General features: G+C 44.6%; 1 protein-coding gene across 1 annotated transcript in view; it reads left to right on the forward strand.

Annotated features, from left to right (window-relative positions):
• The window catches only part of OTUD7B (OTU deubiquitinase 7B), a 55,249-nt gene extending 34,084 nt beyond the window's left edge, over nucleotides 1-21,165 (forward strand). Inside the window, exons 3-12 of the mRNA XM_040461091.1 lie at nucleotides 1,702-1,890; nucleotides 3,713-3,940; nucleotides 5,401-5,502; nucleotides 6,309-6,436; nucleotides 10,156-10,268; nucleotides 12,182-12,309; nucleotides 12,614-12,763; nucleotides 13,342-13,456; nucleotides 15,238-15,322; nucleotides 16,304-21,165. Coding sequence (XP_040317025.1) covers nucleotides 1,702-1,890; nucleotides 3,713-3,940; nucleotides 5,401-5,502; nucleotides 6,309-6,436; nucleotides 10,156-10,268; nucleotides 12,182-12,309; nucleotides 12,614-12,763; nucleotides 13,342-13,456; nucleotides 15,238-15,322; nucleotides 16,304-17,512 — 2,447 coding nt within the window. The 3' untranslated portion in view covers nucleotides 17,513-21,165. The remainder of the gene's footprint in view (nucleotides 1-1,701; nucleotides 1,891-3,712; nucleotides 3,941-5,400; nucleotides 5,503-6,308; nucleotides 6,437-10,155; nucleotides 10,269-12,181; nucleotides 12,310-12,613; nucleotides 12,764-13,341; nucleotides 13,457-15,237; nucleotides 15,323-16,303) is intronic.
• The last annotated feature ends 1,497 nt before the right edge of the window (nucleotides 21,166-22,662 follow it).

Consider the following 22,662-nt stretch of genomic DNA (forward strand, 5'->3'; position numbering starts at 1 on the left):
AGTCTTAGCTGTTTGTAGGAACGGCACAGAGGCCAGTATGACTGACGCAGTGTGAGCAAAGGGAGTTGGAAGAAATAGTGAATGTAATGGTTCAGAAGTAAATTCATTAGGCATTAATGATTCATGCAGCTTAACTGGAGAATTATAATATCAAGACATCACAGCAACAGCAATAAATACATATATAAAGCTTTCTGTGTACCAGGGCTTTTAATTCATTTATCTTCATAACAGCCCTGCATGGAATCATCTCCATTTTCATAGTCAGGGAAATTGAAGCACAGAGAAAAACCTGGAAAAGTAGGCCAGGTCATAGAGGTGCCTGGGTGGCTCAGTCGGCTGAGCGTCCGACTTTGGCTCAGGTCATGATCTCAATGGTTTGGGGGTTCGAGCCCCACGTTGGGCTCTGTGCTGACAGCTCAGAGCCTGGAGCCTGCTTCGGATTCTTTGTCTCCTTCTCTCTCTGCCCCTCCCCCGCTCACACTGTGTCTCATCTCACTCTGTCTCCCAAAAATAAATAAATGTTAAAAAAAAAAAAAAAAAAGTAGGCCAGGTCATAGAAAGCCTTGAATGTCCGACACAGGAGTCTAGAATTTATTCTGTAGGCAGTGGCAAGAAATTCGCGATTTTGATTGTGGAACTGAAATGATCAGAATTGTGCTTTAAGACGCCTGGGTGGCTCAGTCGTTAAGCATCTGACTTTGGCTCAGGTCATGATCTCATGGTTCGTGAGTTCAAATCCCACATTGGATGAGCTCGTGCCCCACATCGGGTGAGCTCGAGCCCCGCTTCAGGTGAACATGAGCCCACTTTGGGTAAAAAAAACCCACGAGCCCCCACTTCAGGTGTGCCCTGGTTCATTCTCTCTCTCTCTCTCTCTCTCTCACTCTCCCCCCCCCACCCCACACCCACCCTTTGCTCACTTGTGCCCTCTCTCTCAACAACAAAAAAAGAACTGTGCTTTAAAAAGATTAATCTCATGTGATACTTTAGAGTGGATTGATGGGACACTGGGTGATAGGAATTGAATTAAGTGGGTAGCAGATGGAATAGAAGAGAAAAAAGTGTGAACGATTATGTCTTAATGTGATTTATTGAGTAATACAACTGGAGAAAGCAGCAGAAAAATCTATTATGACAAATCTACCATTTAGGGTCTTTTCTTCAGTAGAGTAGTGATTCTTAAATTTAGGGGCAGTTAACAATTCCTTTTGGTAAGCTGATGACAGCTGTCAGCTCCTTCTATAGAAGAATGCACATACACAGTTTCAGATGGTCTAGGACGTCCTAGAGCATGTCTAGGCTAAGAACTCTCTGGATCTCAGAACTAAGAGACCTGGGCTTTTGTCGTACTTGTCCCTGGTGCAAACTAGCTTGTTCTTTCTTTAGGCTTCCTCTGTGTTAGCTGTCAAACAAGGTCACTAGGTCTGCGTGGGCCCTTTCAGTCCAGAGACAAAGTGTCAGTGCTCACAGAGCTGACTTAGCAAATAGACAACAAGTAAATAAATAAATTGTGATACCGCACAGTGAAGTGTTAATGAAGAAAATTAAAGCAGGGTAAGGATTGGGAGAATGATGGACACGCTCATGAGCACATGCTTGCTAGTTTTGAGAAGGTGGTTTGAGTGATCGTTCTAGGTCTTTCCTCAATCTCCCTGTACTCTGAGCACCCAGTTCCCTTTTTGCTTTGTCTCCTGCCAGGAAAGAATTGGGACGTGAGTGCCGCCCTCAGTGATTTTGAACAGCTACGTCAAGTTCGTGCTGGGAACCTGCCGCCACCCTTTAGTGAAGGGAGTGGTGGCTCCAGGACCCCTGAAAAAGGGTTTTCTGATAGAGAGTCTGCCCGCCCTCCCCGGCCCACCCTACAGCGGCAGGATGACATCGTTCAAGGTACTGGGGTAACTGAGGGGGTGTTTCTGTAGATGGAATAGAAAGGAAGAGAGGGGACTGCTGAATGGAGTCATCCTTTGGAAATGACCCTATTCCTCCCCTGCCAAACTGAGGTGGCCTCAGTGTGTCTCGGTGCATTATGGGGATTACGCTGTATGAAGGTACCGCACTGTCTCACTGCATCTTGAATATTACTCTGTAGTAAGGCCCTTTGCAGATACTGGGAGAGAACTAGAGGAAGGAGAACAATCTAGTTGTTGTGATAAGGTACATAAAGGTAAAATTCAAAGGATTATGGCCATTTACCTCTTTGGTTAATATTTGTCAGTGTCTATCAAAATTTAAAAATGCATGCGTACTCTGACTCAATTTGATTTCTAGAAATTTATCATATATGTGTATGTGCATGTGGGCCTATATATATGTCCTTTAAATAAATATATACATGCATACATAAATAGACACATACACATATGTAGCATAAAGCTTGGAAATGAAAGCTTGAAAAAAAAAGGACAAGTTAAAGCTTGAAAACAGCCTTTAATGTCCATTAAATAAATTAAAATCTTCTATGTTGTGGAGTACTCGGCAGCCATTGGAAAGAATTAAGTAGAACTTGATGTGCTGTTTTTGAAGCATCTCTAAAATCTGCTGAGAGAGGTAAGATGTAGTAGAGTTATATGGTGTGTTCTTGTTGGTGTTTTTTAAAATGATTTTAAAAGCTGTATGTGCTTCTGTGTGCATAAAAAAATTCTAAAAGGATCCAAAAGTTTGCTTCGGGGGAAGGGATCAGAAATTTTGAATATGAGGGAGATTTCTTTGTAATACTTTGCACCTATTGATGGTATTTTGATTTTTTACCATGGGCTTATGGTACTTTTTATTTTTTTTATTTTATTTATTTTTATTTTTATTTTTATTTTTTGGTACTTTTTAAATACTTGAAAAAAATGGTTTAAAAAAGAACATCACTATGAAATAACTTTAGACAACTCTTGATTGACTTTGTGTGTCATCTCTGGCAAGTATTGTATTAAGAACTACTTCCCAACATAATTTTTAGCGATTTTAATAATCTTGATATAACTCAAGCCATGCAAAGGAATTGTAACATGACACTGAGCAGATTGTGATCACAGGATATCTGCTGGGGAATTGTAAGTGCCATGTAATTGAAACAAATGAAATGATTGGGGGCACTGTCTATGTTATTGTCTTTCTCAGTGGCATGTTAAGTGAGAATGACTGTACCTCTACAGTTCTGATAAATATGAGTATCGAGAAAAGTTGTAGTAAATAATGTAAGTAAATGATATTGATGGTAGATGAGAAAGTTCCCTGGTGATTTATCATCAATTTTCTATAATGGAAATGCTTTCCTATGTTCTCCAAACAGTGAGAATTATCAGAGTGATTATTTGATTCAGTCTAGCCAAACGAAAGCCCCACTTCCCTTATTTCCTCTTTTTCCTACCAAACAGTGACCAAGTTGCCAACTGAATGAGTCCCTATTATGTTGGGAAATGGAATTGAAAGAAGATAGAATCATGGGGAGAAGTTCAGGCAAATTCTCTTAAAAAGGGTAGAAAGAGGAATATATATTTGGTGCTAATATAAGTGCTTGCAAAAATACTACTTTCTAGATTTCTCCATTTGTATTTGGCTTGAGAAAAAGGGTTGGGAAATGTGGCAGCCAGTTAGATTCAGAGTTAGCCCCTGTGTGCTAGAAGAGGTAACCCTTGTCAAGAGGTAACTATCACCATGTGAGTGGAAAGTTCTCTGGGCTGTGTATGTTCTAAGGTAACTCCATTTCTCATTGCAGAAAAACGCCTGTCTAGGGGCATCTCCCACGCCAGCTCCAGCATTGTTTCCCTGGCCCGATCCCATGTCTCCTCCAATGGTGGGGGTGGGGGGAGCAGTGAGCACCCCCTGGAAATGCCCATCTGTGCCTTCCAGCTTCCAGATCTCACTGTGTACAACGAAGACTTCCGCAGCTTCATAGAGAGAGACCTTATTGAACAGTCCATGTTGGTTGCCTTGGAACAGGCAGGTCAGTGAGTGCTTCTTTTCCCAGGCCCTTCCCTCTGCTTTCCACCTGGAGGCAGCCACGTGGAGGGGCTGGCCTTGACCAATAGCTTCCAGTCTAAGTGTGGGATCTGACTGCAGTCAGAGTCAGGAATCAGTCAGATAAACATGCACCGAGCTAGGTGCTTCTTCTCAGGACACATATTAGACACTTTCCTCTGGAAATTTCCTGTTTGATGGAAGGGAAACCAGATACACACATGAAAGGCCCAGTAATCAATGCCTAAAAATCCAGACATGGGGAGAAAAATACAAACGAATTACAGTTGGCTCTGGAACTCCTTGTGACCAGAAAGACCCAAACTATAGATGATGTACGATGGTGATTAATTTAGAAGTTCCATTTGTTTACATGAACCTTTCCCAAAAGATTTATTTGCCTTTACAATTGTGTTTGTCTTAAATTATTGTTAAAATTAGTTAATATGATGGGTTGGGGCTGCTGGGAATTCTGGGAAAAGCTAGTCAGGTATTAAAAAACTCCCTTGGAAGAAAGACTGGGGCTAGGAAGTAGGGGCATGGGTAAGAAGCTTTCATTTTTCATTCGGTAACTGTGTGCATCTATTTATACTTTTTTAAAAAGTTAGCACGTTATCTGGCTTAGTGACATTATAGGCCAATTTTTCTTTCTGTAGACTTTTCGGTAATTCAGGAAAACTTTTAAGCATGATTCATAAAATATTGTCCTCATATGAATAATGGGTTGGCAATTGTGGATGACTGTACAGGACTGAGACTCATTTTCTTAGGTGTTTCATGCACTTTGCTTGTTGCTCATGTTTTTAAAGTCATACCACATACAAGCTGACAACGCTGACTGTCACGTATGCAGATGATACTTACATGACACTTGGACTACATGCTTTGGTTTTTCTTTTACTGATGTTGGGTTTGTGCTGAGATTCACCGGCACAATATTCCCTGGTCTCCGGCGCAGAGTGAAGGAATCAGAGCCAGAGCGAGTAGCCAACACAGATTTCAACCTGTGACTTTGGCCTCCTCATCTAACGCAGAGTTGCTCAATCTTAGCACTGTTGACCTTTAGGACCAGATAATTCTTTGTTGTTTGAGCTGCCTGGTACATTATATTACGTTTAGCAATCTCCCTGGCATCTACCCACTAGATGCCAGTAGCATCCCCCCTACCAATTGTGACAACCAAAAATATTTCCAGATACTGCCAAATGTCCCTTGGGTATTGATGAGATCAGTGGTCCCCGTGTAACAACTGCTGATCTAACCAATCATGCTCTCCAGCTTCTGATGGACTAGGTGTAAGTGACGAAGGTATAAAGACAAACAGAGATGATTTTATTCTGGGTAGGCTTCCTACCCAAGTTTGGGTGGAGGCAAGTTGGGAGTTGTTTGAGGGCAAGGGGGTGGGAAGGATAATCTGCTCCTCTCCTTTTCCTCCTTTTTCTGTAGGGCGTTTGAACTGGTGGGTGAGTGTGGACCCTACCTGCCAGAGGCTGCTTCCTTTGGCAACTACTGGGGATGGAAACTGCCTTCTCCATGCCGCCTCCCTAGGTGAGTCTTGAAGATGGTGTTCCATACCCTCCAAAAGCAATAGAATTAAATCTCATGTGCAGGACTTGATCCAGCTAACCTTGATCTTAGGCAGAAGTAATGATACAGTGCGTGTGTATGTGCTCGTGTACGCGCTCGTGTGTGTGCACATGCACATGGGCATGCGGGACGGGATGGAGGAGAGCTCTGCCCTGGATTCTCAGCCTTGTTCAGAGGACATATGGAGAAGCCAGGACTTAGCATGGGTCCCGCTCCAAGAGCTGCCCCCCAGAAGTAGTGAGCAGCAAGCATACAAGCGCTATAGAGCTATGTGTGGATATCATTCTACTTAATGCTTACTCTTCTGGTATATAAAAAAGATGTGTTTTCATCGGTTTCTGGGATATTTGCTTACTTTAATTGTACAACTTATTTATAATTCAATGTCTTTTGCCTTAGATCTTTAAAAAGTCTTCATTTTCCAACCATCCCTCCAGCTTTGATGCTGATGGCCATGTGCCAGACCCGTCTTATCTGCTGCTACCCTGTATTTTAGTTTGTTGGACTTACATCAGGAATAAGGGGCTTTCTATCAGGAGTTTGTAGGACGTGGTATATTCCCCCACTGTTAAGTTCTTGAAGTTCCTGAACCTCCAGAGTGGGAACATCTTTTCTTTCATGATTAAGTCGCTCTCCCCTATGTCACAGTGGGTTCTTTGAACCTGGCCTTCAGCCTGATTTCCTTCATGCTAGGGTATGTGCATCATAATTAATAAGTGGTGTGAAGTCATGGTAAAGTGTCCTACTGATATGTTTCCTTGCCATAGGCATGTGGGGTTTCCATGATCGGGACTTGATGTTGCGTAAAGCTTTGTACGCGCTGATGGAGAAAGGAGCTGAGAAGGAAGCATTAAAACGGCGCTGGAGGTGGCAGCAAACACAGCAGAATAAGGAGGTGAAGGAGTTTGGGTGGGAGCACCTTACTCCCCAGAGTTAGCTACACAAAATGCTCTGTGCTTCCCAGTAGGCAGTGTCTTCTGGGGTTTAATCAGTTGGCGCTCCTCTTGTAATCCTGGAAATTATAGAAAATGCAGACGATGCCATAGGGCCGATGCCTGCCTGATACAGTCATGGGAACTAGTGTGGGGAAGCCGAGACCTATAGAGGAGGTAGCTAATGTTGTGCTTCTCATCGGGTAGGTGCCCAGGAAGCCTTCAGTAGCAGTCTTTTGCAAAATAAGATAATGACAAGTCCACAGGATTTTTGTATTGTTTTGGGTTTTTTGGCCTCTAATAAGGCTAGACCAATTTTTAAGGACTTCTGTGTTTTCAATCCTTATAAAAATGTAAATGCTTAAAAATGTTGTTGGCTGTATGTACTATTTGCTTTTCACGTACTCTGTTTGAAAATCTTAAAAACATGCCTGTTAAATTGAGTTTTAATTGTACTTTTCAGGGGTTCAGCAGATGTTGAGACTGCTTTTGTATAAGAAAGTAACAATGGACTGTTTGTATTTTCTGTGTACTTTCCATCCCTATAACAGGGGTTGGGCAAACTATGGCCTATGGGACAAATCCCACCCACGGTTTTATAAAACAAAAAAAAGAAGAAAAATTTATTGGAACACAGCCTGCCCATTCATTTATGTGTGTTTGTTTATGTTAAGTGCTTTCCTCATGTAGACTAGAACAGCAGCAGAATAGAGTAGTTGCATATGGCTCGCAAAGCCTAAAAGATTGACTGGCAGTTATGACAGAACAATGAAAGAGTTTGCCGACCCCTCACTTTAATATAATAATGATTCTGTACATTTCCATAAAGATAACAGGTCTCCCTCTTTCCTTTTCCTCTGGTTTTCTCTGTCTTCTGTGTTTATCTCATGCTCTTTGTGTGTCTTTTTTTTTTTTGCCATTTTTATGGCTGGGTGCTCTGGCCTAAATATGGGATTGTCTTTTCAGAAACTTTCCTTTTTCTTTCCATCTTCTTTCTTGTCACCTTTTATTGCTGTGTCATAACTGGCCATTGTATAGAACTAAGAGGTTTTGTTTTGTTTTTTTTTTTTAGTTATTAGAATTTTATGTCCTGAAGATTGAAATATGTAGGTAGAATATGTCATGTTTCTTTCTTAAAAACAAAGAACCGTCGTTAAAATTAGGATAGTATTAAGATCAGAGTGCTGTCTTTGATCACCCAGTCTTCCCCAGAGGATTCCTGAGGGGAAATAGATGCACAGGGGTGAGGCCAAGTGGACGGCCCTCTTCACTACCACCGAATCCCACGCTCCCTGGTTAGCTGACACGGACCTCGTGGAGAGCTCCTTTGGCCTGAGCCAGAACTGGTCTCCAGTTGGCCTTCTTCACCACTGACTTCACTCCATACCTGAACCTTACATTTGCCTACTCCAGAGTCCAGAAAAGGCCAGACTAGAGCATTTAGCTATTAAGTAAAAGTTCGATACTGAAAATGTGGCCTAGAAAAGTGTTTTAGTTGAGACCATTTAAAGTATTATACAGCATCTTGGACGTGGGAATGGAGGGAGGTGTGAGGGACTGGGGGGTAATCAGGACCAAATACCACACAAACTAAATTGGTTTTGATTTCTCAGGGCTTCTTGTTTTGTGTTGAAATTGGTGTCAACCAATTCAGTGAGGATGGGGTGCCTGACTGGCTCAGTCAGTAGAACATGTGGCTCTTGATCTCGGGGCTGTGAGTTTAGCCCCACGTCGAGTGTAGAGATTGTTTAAATAAATAGACTTAAAAAAAGAAAAAAATCAAACAAACCAGTAAGTACATTCTCAGGCTAGAAGGGTACACCATCTAGTGGCTGTGTGTATAAAAACAGGAAGCTGAAATAGGTGAGAGGAAGACGGAGAGTGACCAGAGCACCCAGTATATATTGCCTGTGCATTGTTCTTTTTATTTTTAATAGAAAACTTTGTTACAGAATTTTACAAACAGAAAATAGCTTTGTCACTTTTTTGTTACTAAGATTAAATGTGCTTATAACAGCTCTTTAATTCTAAAATTTGTTCCTCATGCCCTTCATGTTTCCAGTGTGATTCTTTCTACTCTGTCAATGTGCGTTTAAGCAGTATAAACTCATGTAAATATTAGCGTAAGCCAAATACAATTAACAACACAGACTCATCTCCCAAATTATCATGTATACTCTAAAGCCAAATGATATTTTTAAATTATTTGTATCACTTCTCCCATTCCTTTGCTAAAAATTACAGTTTCATTCAGCATGCATTTCTCGATTACTGATCACATCATAGGCACTAGCATGTTGCCTAAAATGTGCTCCTGGCCCGTAAGAGTAGTAGTAGGAGACCGACATGTAAATACATAATTGCACCAAGGTAACAGGTTATGGTTTCTGTGATGAAGTCTATATAGCAGTTGAGGAGGGAGACCACAAAGGCAGGAGTGGATCTACCCGGAAGATTTAGGAAAGGCTACAGAGAAGAAAATACTTGAATTCTGTCCTGACAGTGGAGAAACTGTTCACCAGGTGGCAGGGAGTAGGCTGCTCCAGACTGAAGGAACAAGCTAGACGAAGGCTCAAGCACAAAGTAACACAGTGCATTCAAGGAATTACAGATAATTAAATGATGCCTTCGAGAGGTGGGTAGGGGCCAGGAAGTGGACTTTGTATGCTGTGCTTATGGAGTTTGAGCTATATCTAGTAGGTAATGATGGTTCTGAAAAGAATTTGTGACAGGACGCAAACATCAGATTTTAATTTTGGAAAAATCTTTCTGTTAGCATTGTAGGAGGTGGATGAGAAGAATGCAGACTAGAGTAGTGATACCATTTAAGGGTCCATCATAGTAGTTCATGCTTTATAATTGTTGACTAAGGAATCCAGGTGTGGAGTGGGTACAAGGAGGGGAGTCTTTGGTACCCTCCCTGGTTTCTAGCTTGGGTGTTTGGCTGTTACTCTGTGCTCTTCACTAAGTCAGGAATACAGGAGGAAGAGTGTGGTGTTGGAAGAGGTAGGAGTTCAGTTTTGACTCCATAGAGTTTGAGATAGTCACGGGCAGGTAGCCATCTTCAGTAGGCAGCTGGATATGAATATAGAAATTAAGACGAAGTCTGGACTGGAGGGGACATTTTAGAGTCCTGAGCATATAGATGGCAGTAGATGAGATTATGGCAGTAGAAGAAATCACCCAGAAGGGAGCAAGGCTGCTGATATTGTTGACACAACACCAATATTGCCAGGGTGGACAGAGTTGAGAGAGACAGGAGAAAGTAGTATTGTGGAAGCTAAAGGAAAAGGAAGTTTAACAAGGAGTTGAAATCTGTGTGAAGGCTGAGAAAGATGAGAACCAAAGAATCCACTGAATTTGGGAATTAGAAGGTCATTATCCTTTGCCAGAGTTGGTTAGGTGAAGTCATGTAAATGGGGTAAGGGGTGTAGGCTGAGGAAAGAAACAGAAGCTAGACCACAATGGGCTGGAAAAGAGTGGAAGAAGAAGAAGTGTGAGAGAGAGCCGAAACTTCTGTGGATCTTGACTAGGAAAGGGAGAAGAGTTGTGACTTTGTAGTACACATTATAAGCCAAGGCCAAGAGAATAGGCAGTGGGACAGTGTGACTGAGTTGAACAGCTACTGCCTTGAGAACCTAGCCTCTAATTGCTTCATCTCTCCTGCCTGTCTTTCACACAGTCAGGGCTGGTTTACACAGAGGATGAGTGGCAGAAGGAATGGAATGAGCTGATCAAGCTTGCCTCGAGTGAACCCCGCATGCATCTAGGTACCAACGGAGCCAACTGTGGTGGGTAAGTATGGCTAAGTGGGGGAGTAGAAAATAATCTTTACTGAGTCCTCAGTGTCCAAAGAACTTGAGGCTAAGAGGATTGTTAGAAGGAAAGAGAGGGGCCATTGAAAGGGCAAAGAAGGGTGTAACAGCATGGTATGTTCTAGGAACTACAAGCAGTTTGGCGTTGCCAGAATACAGAGTATGTAGTATAGAGTGATAGACTAGGCTGGGTAACCACAGTTTCGTGTGCTATGCTGAGGTTTCTGTTGTGCCATGTTAAGGAATTAAAACCATATCCTATCCAGATGTTGAGAAACTTCAGGACAGACAACTCTCTTTCCTCAATAAATACATTGCAAGGAAAATAGAAAGGGAAAGGGAACCTAAGTTTAAAGACACTTAGACAAATCAACTAGTGGGAACCTATGGACATTTATGACAGTTGGGGAAATGTAAACAATGTCTACATGTTTGATTATTGTTAAAATTTTGAAATGTGATATTTATGGTTATGTGGTTGTTTTTAAATGTCTTTTATTTTTTAGAGATAGAAACTGGAAATTTTATGGATGAAATGATATGTCTAGGATTTGATTCAAAATAATCTGGTGGGGTGGGGGTGTGGGTGGGAGTTAACAGGGAAATAGATCAAAGTCTAGGTGAACACAACTTTGACCATGTGTTTTATAATTGTTGAAGCTGGGTGATGGACACATGAAAGTCTAGGTGTAATATTCTTTCTAGTTGTGAATGTTTAAAATTTTGAAATTTTCTGAAACACAAAGTTAAAAATGATAACCTAGCCAAACTTTATTGTGCATAAGAATAATCTGGGAGACTTGTTAAAATGTAGATTTGGGAGGGGCGCCTGGGTGGGTGACTCAGTCGGTTAAGCATCCAACTTTGGCTCAGGTCATGATCTCACGGTTTGTGGGTTCGAGCCCTGCGTCGGGCTCTGTGCTGACAGCTCAGAGCCTGGAACCTGCTTCAGATTCTGTGTCTTCCCCTCCCTCTGTCCCTCCCCTGCTCATGCTGTGTCTCTCTCTGTCTCTCAATAATAAATAAACGTTAAAAAATTTTTTTAAATGCAGATTTGGGGACCTTTACTCTAAGAAGTCCAGTTGAGTTGGACTGAGCTCAGGCCCAGAAATCTGCATCTGTCCCAAGCACCCAGTGTTGAATAACATTGCTTCAGGGGGCAGGAAGCCACTGTATTGTGCGCATGCGAGTGACGGGAGCCAAAGTCGTGTATTTGAACATACTGCCAGCAGAGTGGGTGGAGAAGTGGAGGGCAGTGAGACTGGGTACAGTTGTGGGAACCCAGGAGAGAGGGCCATGGGTGTGACTAAGCAGTGGACTGCAGACAGGCCAGAGGAGGTAGATACAAGAGACACGGAAGAGATGGAATTGGTCAAGCCCGGTGATTAACTGAAGATTAAAGGGTAAATATTTCCCAGATTTCTGATTAGGCTACTAGTAGATGGTGAAGTGAGATACTGTTCTTCACGGAATGGACCTTGGAAGAGGAATTTTTGCTTCTTTTGTTTGTGTAGGACATGATGCATACGGTATGTGGGTGGTTGTAGTGGGTAAAGCGGAACTACACAGCTGTGTACTGAGCTATAGCGTAAAGCGAATTGGGGAAGGCTGTTGAACAAGATTGGTTTTAGCAGAGGGATTACCTCCAGATTCCTAATACAACTTTTAACTTTAGGGCCTTCAGATCTCTTTTCTTGGATTTCCCCATCTCTGAAATGGGATTAGAAATAGCCATGGTAGCATAACATAATCAGGTATGTCAGTGGCAGCCTTAAGATGAGAAAACCAGGAAAGGACATTCCTCTTTTTTGTCTTTGCACAACTGATCTTCAGGGGCGTCTTGTTGTGTTTTCTTCCCTTTCCCCTCCACAATCTCCTCTCCTGTAACTCTAGGGTGGAGAGCTCAGAGGAGCCCGTGTATGAGAGCCTAGAAGAATTCCACGTCTTTGTCCTTGCCCACGTACTTAGGAGGCCCATAGTTGTTGTGGCCGACACCATGCTGAGGGACTCTGGTGGGGAAGGTGAGTCAGTCCTCATGCCCTGAGCACCTTCTGTTTGCAGAGCCTTGGCTGAGCACTGGGAGGAGGGAAGGAAGGGGCTACGTAGACCCCTGGGGAGAAGCAAGGTATACATGAGAACAGTGCAAAACTCTCAAGAGATTAAGAGCAAAGTGGTTGGGATTAATTGATGAGGCTTCTTAGGAAAGAATGATGAACAAGGGGTTAGAATTAATGAAAGGGGGGAACTCACTTGGTAGAGTGGGTGTGGGGATTACCCTGTAGGCAGGAACACATCCTGAATAACAATCTTTGTGGTTTGCTGCAGCATTTGCCCCTATTCCCTTTGGGGGAATCTATCTGCCTTTGGAGGTCCCAGCCAGCCAGTGTCACCGCTCCCCTCTGGTGCTCGCCTATGATCAGGCCCACTTTTCTGCACTTGTGTCCATGGAGCAGAAGGAGACCGCCAAGGAACAAGGTGCTGAATGCAGTGTTAGTGTCTGTGGTGTCTTTTGGTGCTTTCTTCTCACTTGGAGAAACTGAAATGGGAGAGAATGTAGCAGGAAAGAATTAAGTGACACGCAAACCCAGACCACGCACATTGATACGGTTTTACTAAGCTAAAGATAAACCGGGGTTTTTAAATTAAAAATAAATACTGTATATTTATTTATACAGTATCCTGCCTGTATTTACTGCTCCCCATTCTGGAGTAAAGAGTGAATGTATTAAGGACACAGAACCTTCCAAGTGATGCTTTGCTGTATTTGCCTTATTCCTCGAACCCACATTAACTGGCAAGAATATCGTGAGTGTTCCTTGACTGACTGCTGGGGAGTCATGGAGATTAGTGGCCTAAATTGTGTGCTGGCTCGTAAGGGGAAACCAGTCTGTTCATTTTTAATGCCTGGGGATTTCACTTGTGAAACCTGAGAAGCGAGCTCATTAGAGACCTGTGATACAATTCAGCCTCCTTTTTAATGAAGTTCGTTTGTGTTCAGTTGCCTTCCTCTCTCCTCAAGAAGACTCCTTGACGACATGTTTCTTCCTCCCCAGCTGTGATCCCACTCACGGATTCGGAGCATAAGCTGCTGCCCTTGCACTTTGCTGTGGACCCTGGAAAGGGCTGGGAGTGGGGCAGAGATGACAGTGACAACGTCCGATTGGCCAGGTGAGGCAGGCCCACCTGCTAGGTGGCTGCAGTCTCTTCCACAAAAAGCGTCCATTTCCCTGGGAATTTCTCCTCAGCCCACAGGGAAGACAGTTACATCTTGACTCCAATGTTTTGGGGAAGATGGAAAAGTGGGGGACGTGTTGGGCACCAGGAATCTTGCAACATGCAGCTTGCCTTGTCTTCCCACGAAAGAGATGGGAATCGGGATCTCAACTTGGTCTTTCCTTATACTATGAAGGGTGTTCTGCTGTTACACCCCACAGTCTCCCAAACAGTGATCAGAAAATCAAGATTATCAAATCATGGGGTGCCTGGGCAGCTCAGTCGGTTAAGCGTCTGACTTCGGTTCAGGTCATGATCTCGCGGTTTTTGAATTCCAGCACCGCATCGGGATCTGTGCTGACAGCTCAGAGCCTGGAGCCTGCTCCGGATTCTGTGTCTCCCTCTCTCTGCTCCTCCCCCGATCGCACTCTCTCTCTCTCAAAAATAAACATTAAAAAAAAAAAAAATCAAATCACACTTTTTTCCTAGCCCAAGTGAGAGGGTGTTTATTTATTTATTTAAAAAAAAAATTAGGTTATTTATTTTGAGAGAGCGAGAGAGAGAGAGCGTGCCTGCACCTAGGTGTGGGAGGGGCAAGAGAGAGAGAGGGAGAGAGAATTACAAGCAGGCCCTATGCCACGAAGAGCTGGATGCGGGGCTTGATCTCATGAACCATGAGATCATGACCTGAGCTGAAATCAAGAGTCAGATGCTTAACTGACTTAGCCACCCAGGCACCCCTATTTTAAAAAAAATTTTTTTTAAGATTGATTATTTATTTATTTATGAGAGTGAGTGAGTGAGTGAGTGAGTGAGTGAATGGGAGAGGGACACAGAGAGGTAGAGAGAGAAACCCAAGCAGCCTCCTCACTGCCAGTGCAGAGGCTAACTTGGGGCCCAAACCCATGAACCATGAGATCATGACCTGAGCTGAAATCAAGAGTTGGACACTCAGCTGACTCAGCCACCCAGACGCCCCTAAAGATTTTACCCTTTAAGTGATCTCTACACCTAACACAGGGCTCAAACTTACAAGAGTCGCAGGCTGTACTGACTGAGCTAGCCAGGTGCCCCATGAGAGGGGTTTTTAAATAATTGGCCAAAGTGGTTTGCTCTGGATTGTTGCCTTTCTGGAATTTAAATAGCCAGAAAGATTTGTTCTCCCTGCCCGTCACCCTCCCCCAAGCCCTCCAGTGGGTTTAGTCTTCTACCTGAGCCCTCCACAGCTTCCAGGGAACAGTGTATGAATATAAAAGTTCTGCCCTTCCCTCTGACACAGTGTTTCCTTCTTTGGGTTCCCTGACCCTGGGGATCCAATTGAGAGGGTTTGATTTAAAAATTCAGAGTTTATGGCTTTTAAAGTATGTTCTCACCTACCTATCAAAAACTCTCTCTTAATATTTATACTAGCAGCAGTAATAATGGCTACTGTTTAGTATTTCCTGTATTCCAGACATTATCCTGGGTCCTTTCCAAATACTGTTTTAATCTTCATAACAACCCTACAGGGTAGATGTTATCTACACCCATTATCAACCCCAACTGAGTTTTAGGGAGGGTGAAGTGGCTTGCCTCCGGGCCATAGAAACACTAATTGGTGGACCTAGAATTCAAACCCAACCTCATCAGAGTCCCAAGCCATGTAGCCCTCTCCCATCCTATCTCCCAGCTGGCTCATACTGCTTTGCCTTTTAAAGGTCACAGTATGTTTTTAATTCCTTTTCTCCTCCTCACAGTGTAATCCTGTCCCTAGAGGTCAAATTGCACCTGCTGCATGGCTACATGAATGTGAAGTGGATCCCAGTGTCCTCTGATGCACAGGTGAGGACTTCTGCGCCCTCATTTGCAATGAAGGGAAGCCAAGGAGACCTGGTGGTGGTCTCCTTCTGAATCCCTTCCGAATGGTAGCTTGTAATTCAAGGTTAGGAATAACCGGGTAAGTTCCAAAAGACACTTTTTCCTGCCTTTCTATCTGTTAGTGCCCTCTGTTTTCCATAGCTCCTCTCCAGCCAAGCTCTACTTTGTGATACTAAAACACATTCTTCAAGAAAAGTTTCCTAGATACTTTGGTCAACTTGAGATGGTCATTACTTTGTCCCAAGCCTTGTATATATAGACCTCTGTGGTGGTGGGTACAAGAGGAGACAGAATAGCTTAAGAGATCTCGATCCAGGAGGTTCGGAGGCTGTCATCATTATGCATAGAGCAGGAACACAGGAGCAAAGGCAAACTGACGGACTCCAGTGCTGAATGTCTAAAAGTTGGGGGGATGCAGAATGGTCAGACCTGGCTATGGTTAGTCAAGACTTCGTTGAGATTACCTCTGGGCAGAATCTGGTATAGAGAAATTTATAACAAAGGACACACTCTAGTGTCTATGGATATTCTTCCTCCTTACCCAGAGGCCGTGTATTGTGTTAGTTGCTCATTGCTGCAGAAGAGCCTCAGGCTTCACTTTGACATCTCCTTATTACAGGAGGGAGTCAAATTGCGGGGGCGAGGTAAAAGTTAGCTAGTAGACACATCGCTCCCTGGTCCATGGGAGAGCTGACTGGAGCTGAGAAAGGACAGTGCCCTCCTAGGTAACCCCTCGCCTGCCATGACAGCAGTCCTTCTCTGAAAGTAGGCAGGCTCTCCAGGGATGGGGTTTATAGGGGGGTTAGCAGCCCTTTTCCACCTGGCTAATGCCTGTAGCAACGCTGCAGCGAGCCCCATGACCCAGAGGTATGAGCTAGGGTCCCCGGGGACTTCCCTCAACGAGACCAACGGGACAACCATAACACTGCTCTAATTTCCCCTCAGGCTCCTCTGGCCCAACCTGAGTCCCCCACAGCCTCAGCTGGAGATGAGCCCCGGTCCACTCCTGAGTCTGGGGAATCAGACAAAGAGTCCGTCGGCAGCAGTTCCACGAGCAATGAGGGCAGCAAGCGGAAAGAGAAGGCAAAACGAGGTCGAGAGAAAGACAAGAAGAGAGCAGACTCCGTGGCTAACAAACTGGGCAGCTTTGGCAAAACCTTGGGCAGCAAGCTCAAGAAGAACATGGGCGGCCTGATGCACAGCAAGGGTTCTAAGCCCGGAGGGATGGGAGCAGGGGCGGGGGTAAGCAGCGGCACTGAGACACTGGAGAAGAAGAAGAAGAACTCCCTGAAGAGCTGGAAGGGGGGCAAGGAGGAGGCAGCTGGGGACGGGCCTGTGTCTGAGAAGCCCACGGCGGAGTCTGTCGGTAGCGGAGGGAGCAAGTATAGCCAGGAGGTGATGCAAAGCCTGAGCATCATGAGGATTGCAATGCAAGGGGAGGGGAAGTTTATTTTTGTTGGAACCCTGAAGATGGGTCACCGCCATCAGTATCAGGAGGAAATGATCCAGCGCTACCTTTCTGATGCTGAAGAGCGATTCCTGGCAGAGCAGAAGCAGAAGGAAGCAGAGAGGAAGCTCCTGAATGGAGGGCTAGGCGGCGGGCCTCCTCCAGCCAAAAAGCCAGAGCCAGATGGTGGGGAGGAGTTGCTGACTGCCCCTCCAGCAGAGTCCAAGGCGATGGCATTCTCTGCTGGCTACCCCGGGGGCTTTACTGTCCCTCGGTCTACAGGGGCTGGGGTCCACTGCCAGGAGCCCCGACGGCAGCTGGCAGGGGGGCCTTGTGGGGGAGGCCTACCACCATATGCCACCTTCCCCAGACAGTGCCCTCCAGGGCGACCCTACCCCCATCAGGACTGCATCCCTTCTCTGGAGCCAGGCAGTCACTCCAAGGATGGCGGTCACAGGGGTGCGTTGTTACCACTCCCCTTCCGCGTGGCTGATTCCTATAGCAACGGCTACAGAGAGCCCCCTGAGCCAGATGGATGGGCTGGAGGTCCCCGGGGGCTTCCTCCGGCCCAGACCAAATGCAAACAACCGAACTGCAGCTTCTATGGACACCCGGAGACCAACAACTTCTGCTCCTGCTGTTACAGGGAAGAACTGAGGAGGAGGGAGCGGGAACCCAGTGGGGAGCTGCTGGTGCACAGGTTCTGAGTGGGGGAACCTTGGAGGGCAAGGGGGCTAAACAAAGAGAGTTAAGCTCCACTAATTGGCTCATCAAGACCCAGCCCCCATGCAAATGGGGCAAATGCAGTGTTGGTGGGAGCCTGGCTGGAAACTTTGAAGTGGGTGCTCGCTGGAGAGCAGCCAGGCTGGCAAGAGCAGGGCAGGGCCAGACGGTGCCTGGAGGGCTCCACTGGTCCTTTGCCAATCTTGATGGGACTGAGGAAGTATGGGGTGGGGTGGGGAGATGCTGATTCTGTCTCATAACTGCTTGGGTACACCCCAGGACCTAAGGGAAAGAGGGGAAGGTTTAGTGTGTGGGAGTGGGGAGGTGGGCAGAAGTGGGGGGGGGGAGCAGGCAAAGGAGGTTCTCAGTCAATAAAAGAAAAAACAGACCAAAGTCCTTGTAGGTTGGAAAAAAGCACATGACGGTGGAGTTGGGAGTGTGGAGGGAAACTGGGAAATTAGATAAATTTGCTATTGGTTTGAATTAAGGTAGGAATTAGGGTTGGATAAATTCTTCCTCCTGAAGGATCTGGAAAGACTAGGCAGTAATGTGTGCTCACAGGTGCTTATTAGGAGGGGGTTAGTTGAAATTGGTTTGTTGAGATGGGAAAGGGAAGAACTTAAAAGGGGAATCCTTTTCCTCTCGAGTTTTATTTCCTTCTAAACAGTCTTGCTGATCGCCCTCTATCTTTTCCTCATCCTTTTTGAGGGCTGAGCCTCAGCTAAGTTAAGATTGTGATTTTTTTTTTAAACGACTTTAATTTTATTTAAATACAAAAAGTTCCCTCTGGGGAAGGGAGGAGTGACAAGAAGAGCAGCTGTGTGGGCTGAATCTTCTCCAGGCAGCGGGTGCACAGGTGATCCTTTTGTAACTACTTAGCAATAACCACACAGCGAGGTTTGAGTGCACCCCGGGAAGGGTGGGAGCAGGACAGACCTCTGGCCGGACTGTTTTAAACAAAACCAAAAACCTAAATAGAACACTACCATCCTCTGCTGCTGCATTTCTGTAGAAAGCAACTTATTTTGACTTTTTTGTTTTTAAGGAAAAGAAAAAGACCCCAGTGAACAAAAACGTTTTAAAAAAGTGGTTGTTTTTGTTTTTGTTTTTTCCTATTTAAGTGATTCTTTCTCCTTCCTCTCTACTTTTGGAGAATGAACTTAACATCCCGGCTTCTTTTGTTAAGCCATAGCTGACCTTAATCTGTGGTTAGTTTATTAAAATAATTAAAAAAATACTTTGTAAGAAGACATATTTTTGATAATAGGATTGATGTTAAAACGCGGGGGTAGGGGTTAGGGGCAATTTATAAAAAAGGTAGTTAGAGAAATATATTTTAGTGAACTGTAACCACAGATCACAGATTCCTCCCAATGAGCTGATATGTTCTTTGGGTTTTCCCCCTTCCCCTGACTCAACCCTTTTCCCCAGGGGGTGGAGTGGGCCTATGGACACAGAAGGGGAAGCCCCTTTGCGTTTTGCACAAAGCACAAATCTGGCCAGCCTTCACTCTGGCCAGCACCATTTCTAAGAGCTTTAAACTGGAGAACCTATCCTGGGCCAATTTTCCTTTTTCTTTCTTTTTTTTTTTTTTTCTGGGGGAAAAAATCAACTATGCAATTGTATACACTCCTGGGTGCATACGAAGAAGGGGAATAAGTGTACTTAAGTGTCCAGAGTGTTAATTGGGGCTATTTTTCTGTACGTGGATTTCTCTTTTGAGATATGTACTCCTAACCCATCTCATGGACTGTAATCCCCACATTTGCTCTAAACCGGACGAGGGCTGGATGTGTGTGTTGGAGACCTGTAATTGCCATATGTTGCTTCTGCCCCATCAGGAAAGTTGTCATCCCACCATACCCCTTGGTAACAAAGCCCATCAAGACCATCCTCTTCATTGGAACTGCTCACAATTTAGCAAGGTTACTCTCTCCTCAGCAAACTTGAAGGTCACTTATTTTTTAAATCTGATGTCTGTTGATTTAATAATTTCCTATAGCTATTAATACTTAGGCTTTTATTTGAAAATAGGATGGTTTTAAAGAAGCAATGAGGTCAAAGGAGATAGGTTCCAAAGGAGGGGATGTATATATTTCTGGGCAGGGCTGGGACTAGTAGGAGATGAGCGCTTCCCTTGGGTACGAAATGTAAGGGGTATTGAAAAACTCAGTAATTAAGACGAATACTGTTTTAACACAGTGTTTCAAAAATAATGCAAAAATATCCATAATGAATAAAATACCAAAATCTTGAAGACAGAATCCAACGGGACTGAGATTAGGTTGAGGGAAATAAGCTGAATTGAGCAGGTTGAATCCTATCTTTAAAATTTTGATACTTAGTGGATTTGATACTGTGGATTTTTTACGTTGGTCTTGATTTTCAAAAAATACTGCACTAAGATAGTAGGTTGGTTTATTGAGTTTTGGGGCACCCTTTAAATTCTGTGCCCAAAGTGAGTGCCTTGCTCACCTCACTCCGTCTCTGGGGTTAGAACAACACTGGTGAGACTACCACCTTGTGAAACACTGTCCCCTGAGGGCACCCGAACAACAGGTGGCTCCAGCTCACACCTTGCACACTCACCCTGCTTTCCCATAGGTGCCGTCTACCGCATAGGATTCTGGCCTGGATCAATAAAAGTGGAAACAGACCAGGGGTTTTCCCAGAGAATAAAACCAGGAAAGTTTTGATTCTCCACTGGACTGCTGTGTTTGGGTTTGATTTGTTATTAGATTCTAGTTAATACGTTTGTTTTTAAAAACTGAGGACAAATGAACAAAAACAGAAACTTTGTGTCATGTTTGTTTTTGTTTTGATTTATAAACTAACCAATCTCAATTCCTTTTGGCCTCTTTTCAAATAAAAACCGTGGAAATTCTGGGGGTGGCCTAGGGGTGAGTATGGTAAAACAGGGCTTTATTTAGGCCCTATGGCTTTTTATTCAGAAATAAATTATTTTTGTTTAATTTGGGAAGGTAACTATTTATTGAGGCATTAAAAAAAATTCTCCATTCTAAGGATGAGGGACCCTGAGTCCATGGATGTTTTTCTATAGGGATGAGTAGACTGTTTTTGCTTTATTCTTTGAGGGGGTTGTGTGGGATGGAGGGTGAAGGAATAATGCCTGGGGAATGAAAACAGACTCTGGTTGGTTTGTGGTATTTTGGGAAGATGAGGGGGTGGGGGAGAGGTAGGCCCATGCAATTACTGTGCTCAGGAGAAGGGAGGAGAGGGGTCTGTGATGTTGGCCCAAAATGAGCAAGAATTCCTTGGTTAAGGAAGGGTACGTGGGTGAAGGGGGAGGCAGATCCCGTAACCCTCGCTGAGGGATGGTATCTCTCAGGCTTAAATAAGTGCACTTAGTTCCTTTAATCCAGGGCACGGGGGGTGTCTACTGAGGTTTTTATTGGAGAAGGGAAATACTTAGGGTTATTTTTCCCCTTTGAAGACAGCGCTACCCCTCCACCCTACGTTCTCCACCCCAGCCCTGATGCAGCAAGTATACTATAGGATAGGCCTCCAGATTCCTACCTTAACCTGTGCTCATTTTGTTGAGAGTTAAAAAATTTAATCAAAAGTTTTTCCCTCATACAGGATTCTATCAACAAAATAAAAACATTATATAAAAACATTTTTTTAAAGATTCAATCTCTTCATGGAGTGGGGATGGTGTTAAACTCGGTGCTGTACAGAGCCCTCTCCTGTTGGCTCAGTTTCTTAAGAGAAACTAAAGCTCACAGACCAATAAAACAAAAATCAGCCATGACTTCGTATTATGCACTTGGGAGGTGACACCTAGGCAGGAAAAATGGAGCTGGTTCTGAATGATCTCTGAGAACCTAGCTTTTGCCATTCTTGCTCCTTTCTAAACAACCACACATCTAAGGTTCGTCCCATTTCATCTTTCCCATTAGAGATTCTAAGATGATTGTCCCTGCGTTCCTTGGACACCAGTTACTCTGGACTTTGTGTCCTCTTCTTTCTCCAAGCAGTCAGTGCCCCAGACACACGTGAGAAGACAATTAGAAGCCCCTTCCTGGCCTGCAGAATCACCTGCACCCCAGATTTTTCCAATTTCTTCCCCCTCTCCCCCCAAGGCCCTTCAACTGCAGATTCAGTGACTTGTCCAGGCACTCTTGTCGCTCTCACTTTGTGGATACCCAGCCTGCAAATCGCAGGGTGTTTTGCCCCTGTACTTAAGTTGAGTAATGAAATACTTCTTATGACGTAGTCCCTCACGTAGACTTTCTCCAAGCCACCGCCCTTCCCTGGCTACGTGGGTAAGGGGCGGTGGAAAAGGGGAACGGAAGCCGGCTGACGCTGGCCGAGGGTAACGTGCAGAGCGGTGGGGGGTGGGGAGGACCTTGGCCTCTTTCTGTGCTTATAACTGGATCTGTGACTCATCTTGTGAGTCACTCAGCTCCACCTCCCTCCTCCAGCTGCCCCTCCCAGCAGCCTTCTCTCTTGGCACAAACCTGCAGCTAGACCAGGATTCTGAAAATGGAAAAATCTGATACAGCCCCTTGCTTCTACATCCTTCCTTCCATCCACTAAAATCTCCACTAGTGTGTGGGGTACCGAGAGATGGTCCTCCTAGGACTTCGCCCTCAGCTGCCGCCCCTTTGCATTCCTTGCGCTGATCCAAGTCACCCACTTTTTTCTGCCTTCCACCTCCTCCCATTCCCTTGATATTTTCCCTCTGCATTCCTCTGCTGCTGCTATACCTCAAAATATTAAAGAATAGAATGAGGCTCTTGAATGCAGGGTGGTGGGGAGAAGGAAAGTGGATAATGGGATTTAAAAATTGTGGTTACACAGCTCTTCCTACTGCAAGAGACCTTGGGAAGGATTTTTTCCCCCAAGAGATTGAGGCGCATGGAAAGTAGGTGGGGTTGGGGGTGCTTGGTAGCTTTTAGGACTTCTAGAATAAGGCTTCTGGGCCACCTTCCTAGCAGGTGTATGCCTCTTTGTTCCAAATTAACTTCCTGTCTTATAATATCCTCACTATTTCCATAGTAGCAGCCAAGACAGGGAACTTTTACAGCCAAGGCCGGGTGTGTGTGCTGAGGGGAGGAGAGTTGAGTGTCACTTTGGAAAACTGGGACCCCCACCTAAGGACTGCTCCCTC

The sequence above is a fragment of the Herpailurus yagouaroundi genome, unplaced genomic scaffold, assembly GCF_014898765.1.
Source record: "Herpailurus yagouaroundi ecotype Mexico unplaced genomic scaffold, PumYag 254, whole genome shotgun sequence".
Lineage (NCBI taxonomy): Eukaryota > Metazoa > Chordata > Mammalia > Carnivora > Felidae > Herpailurus > Herpailurus yagouaroundi.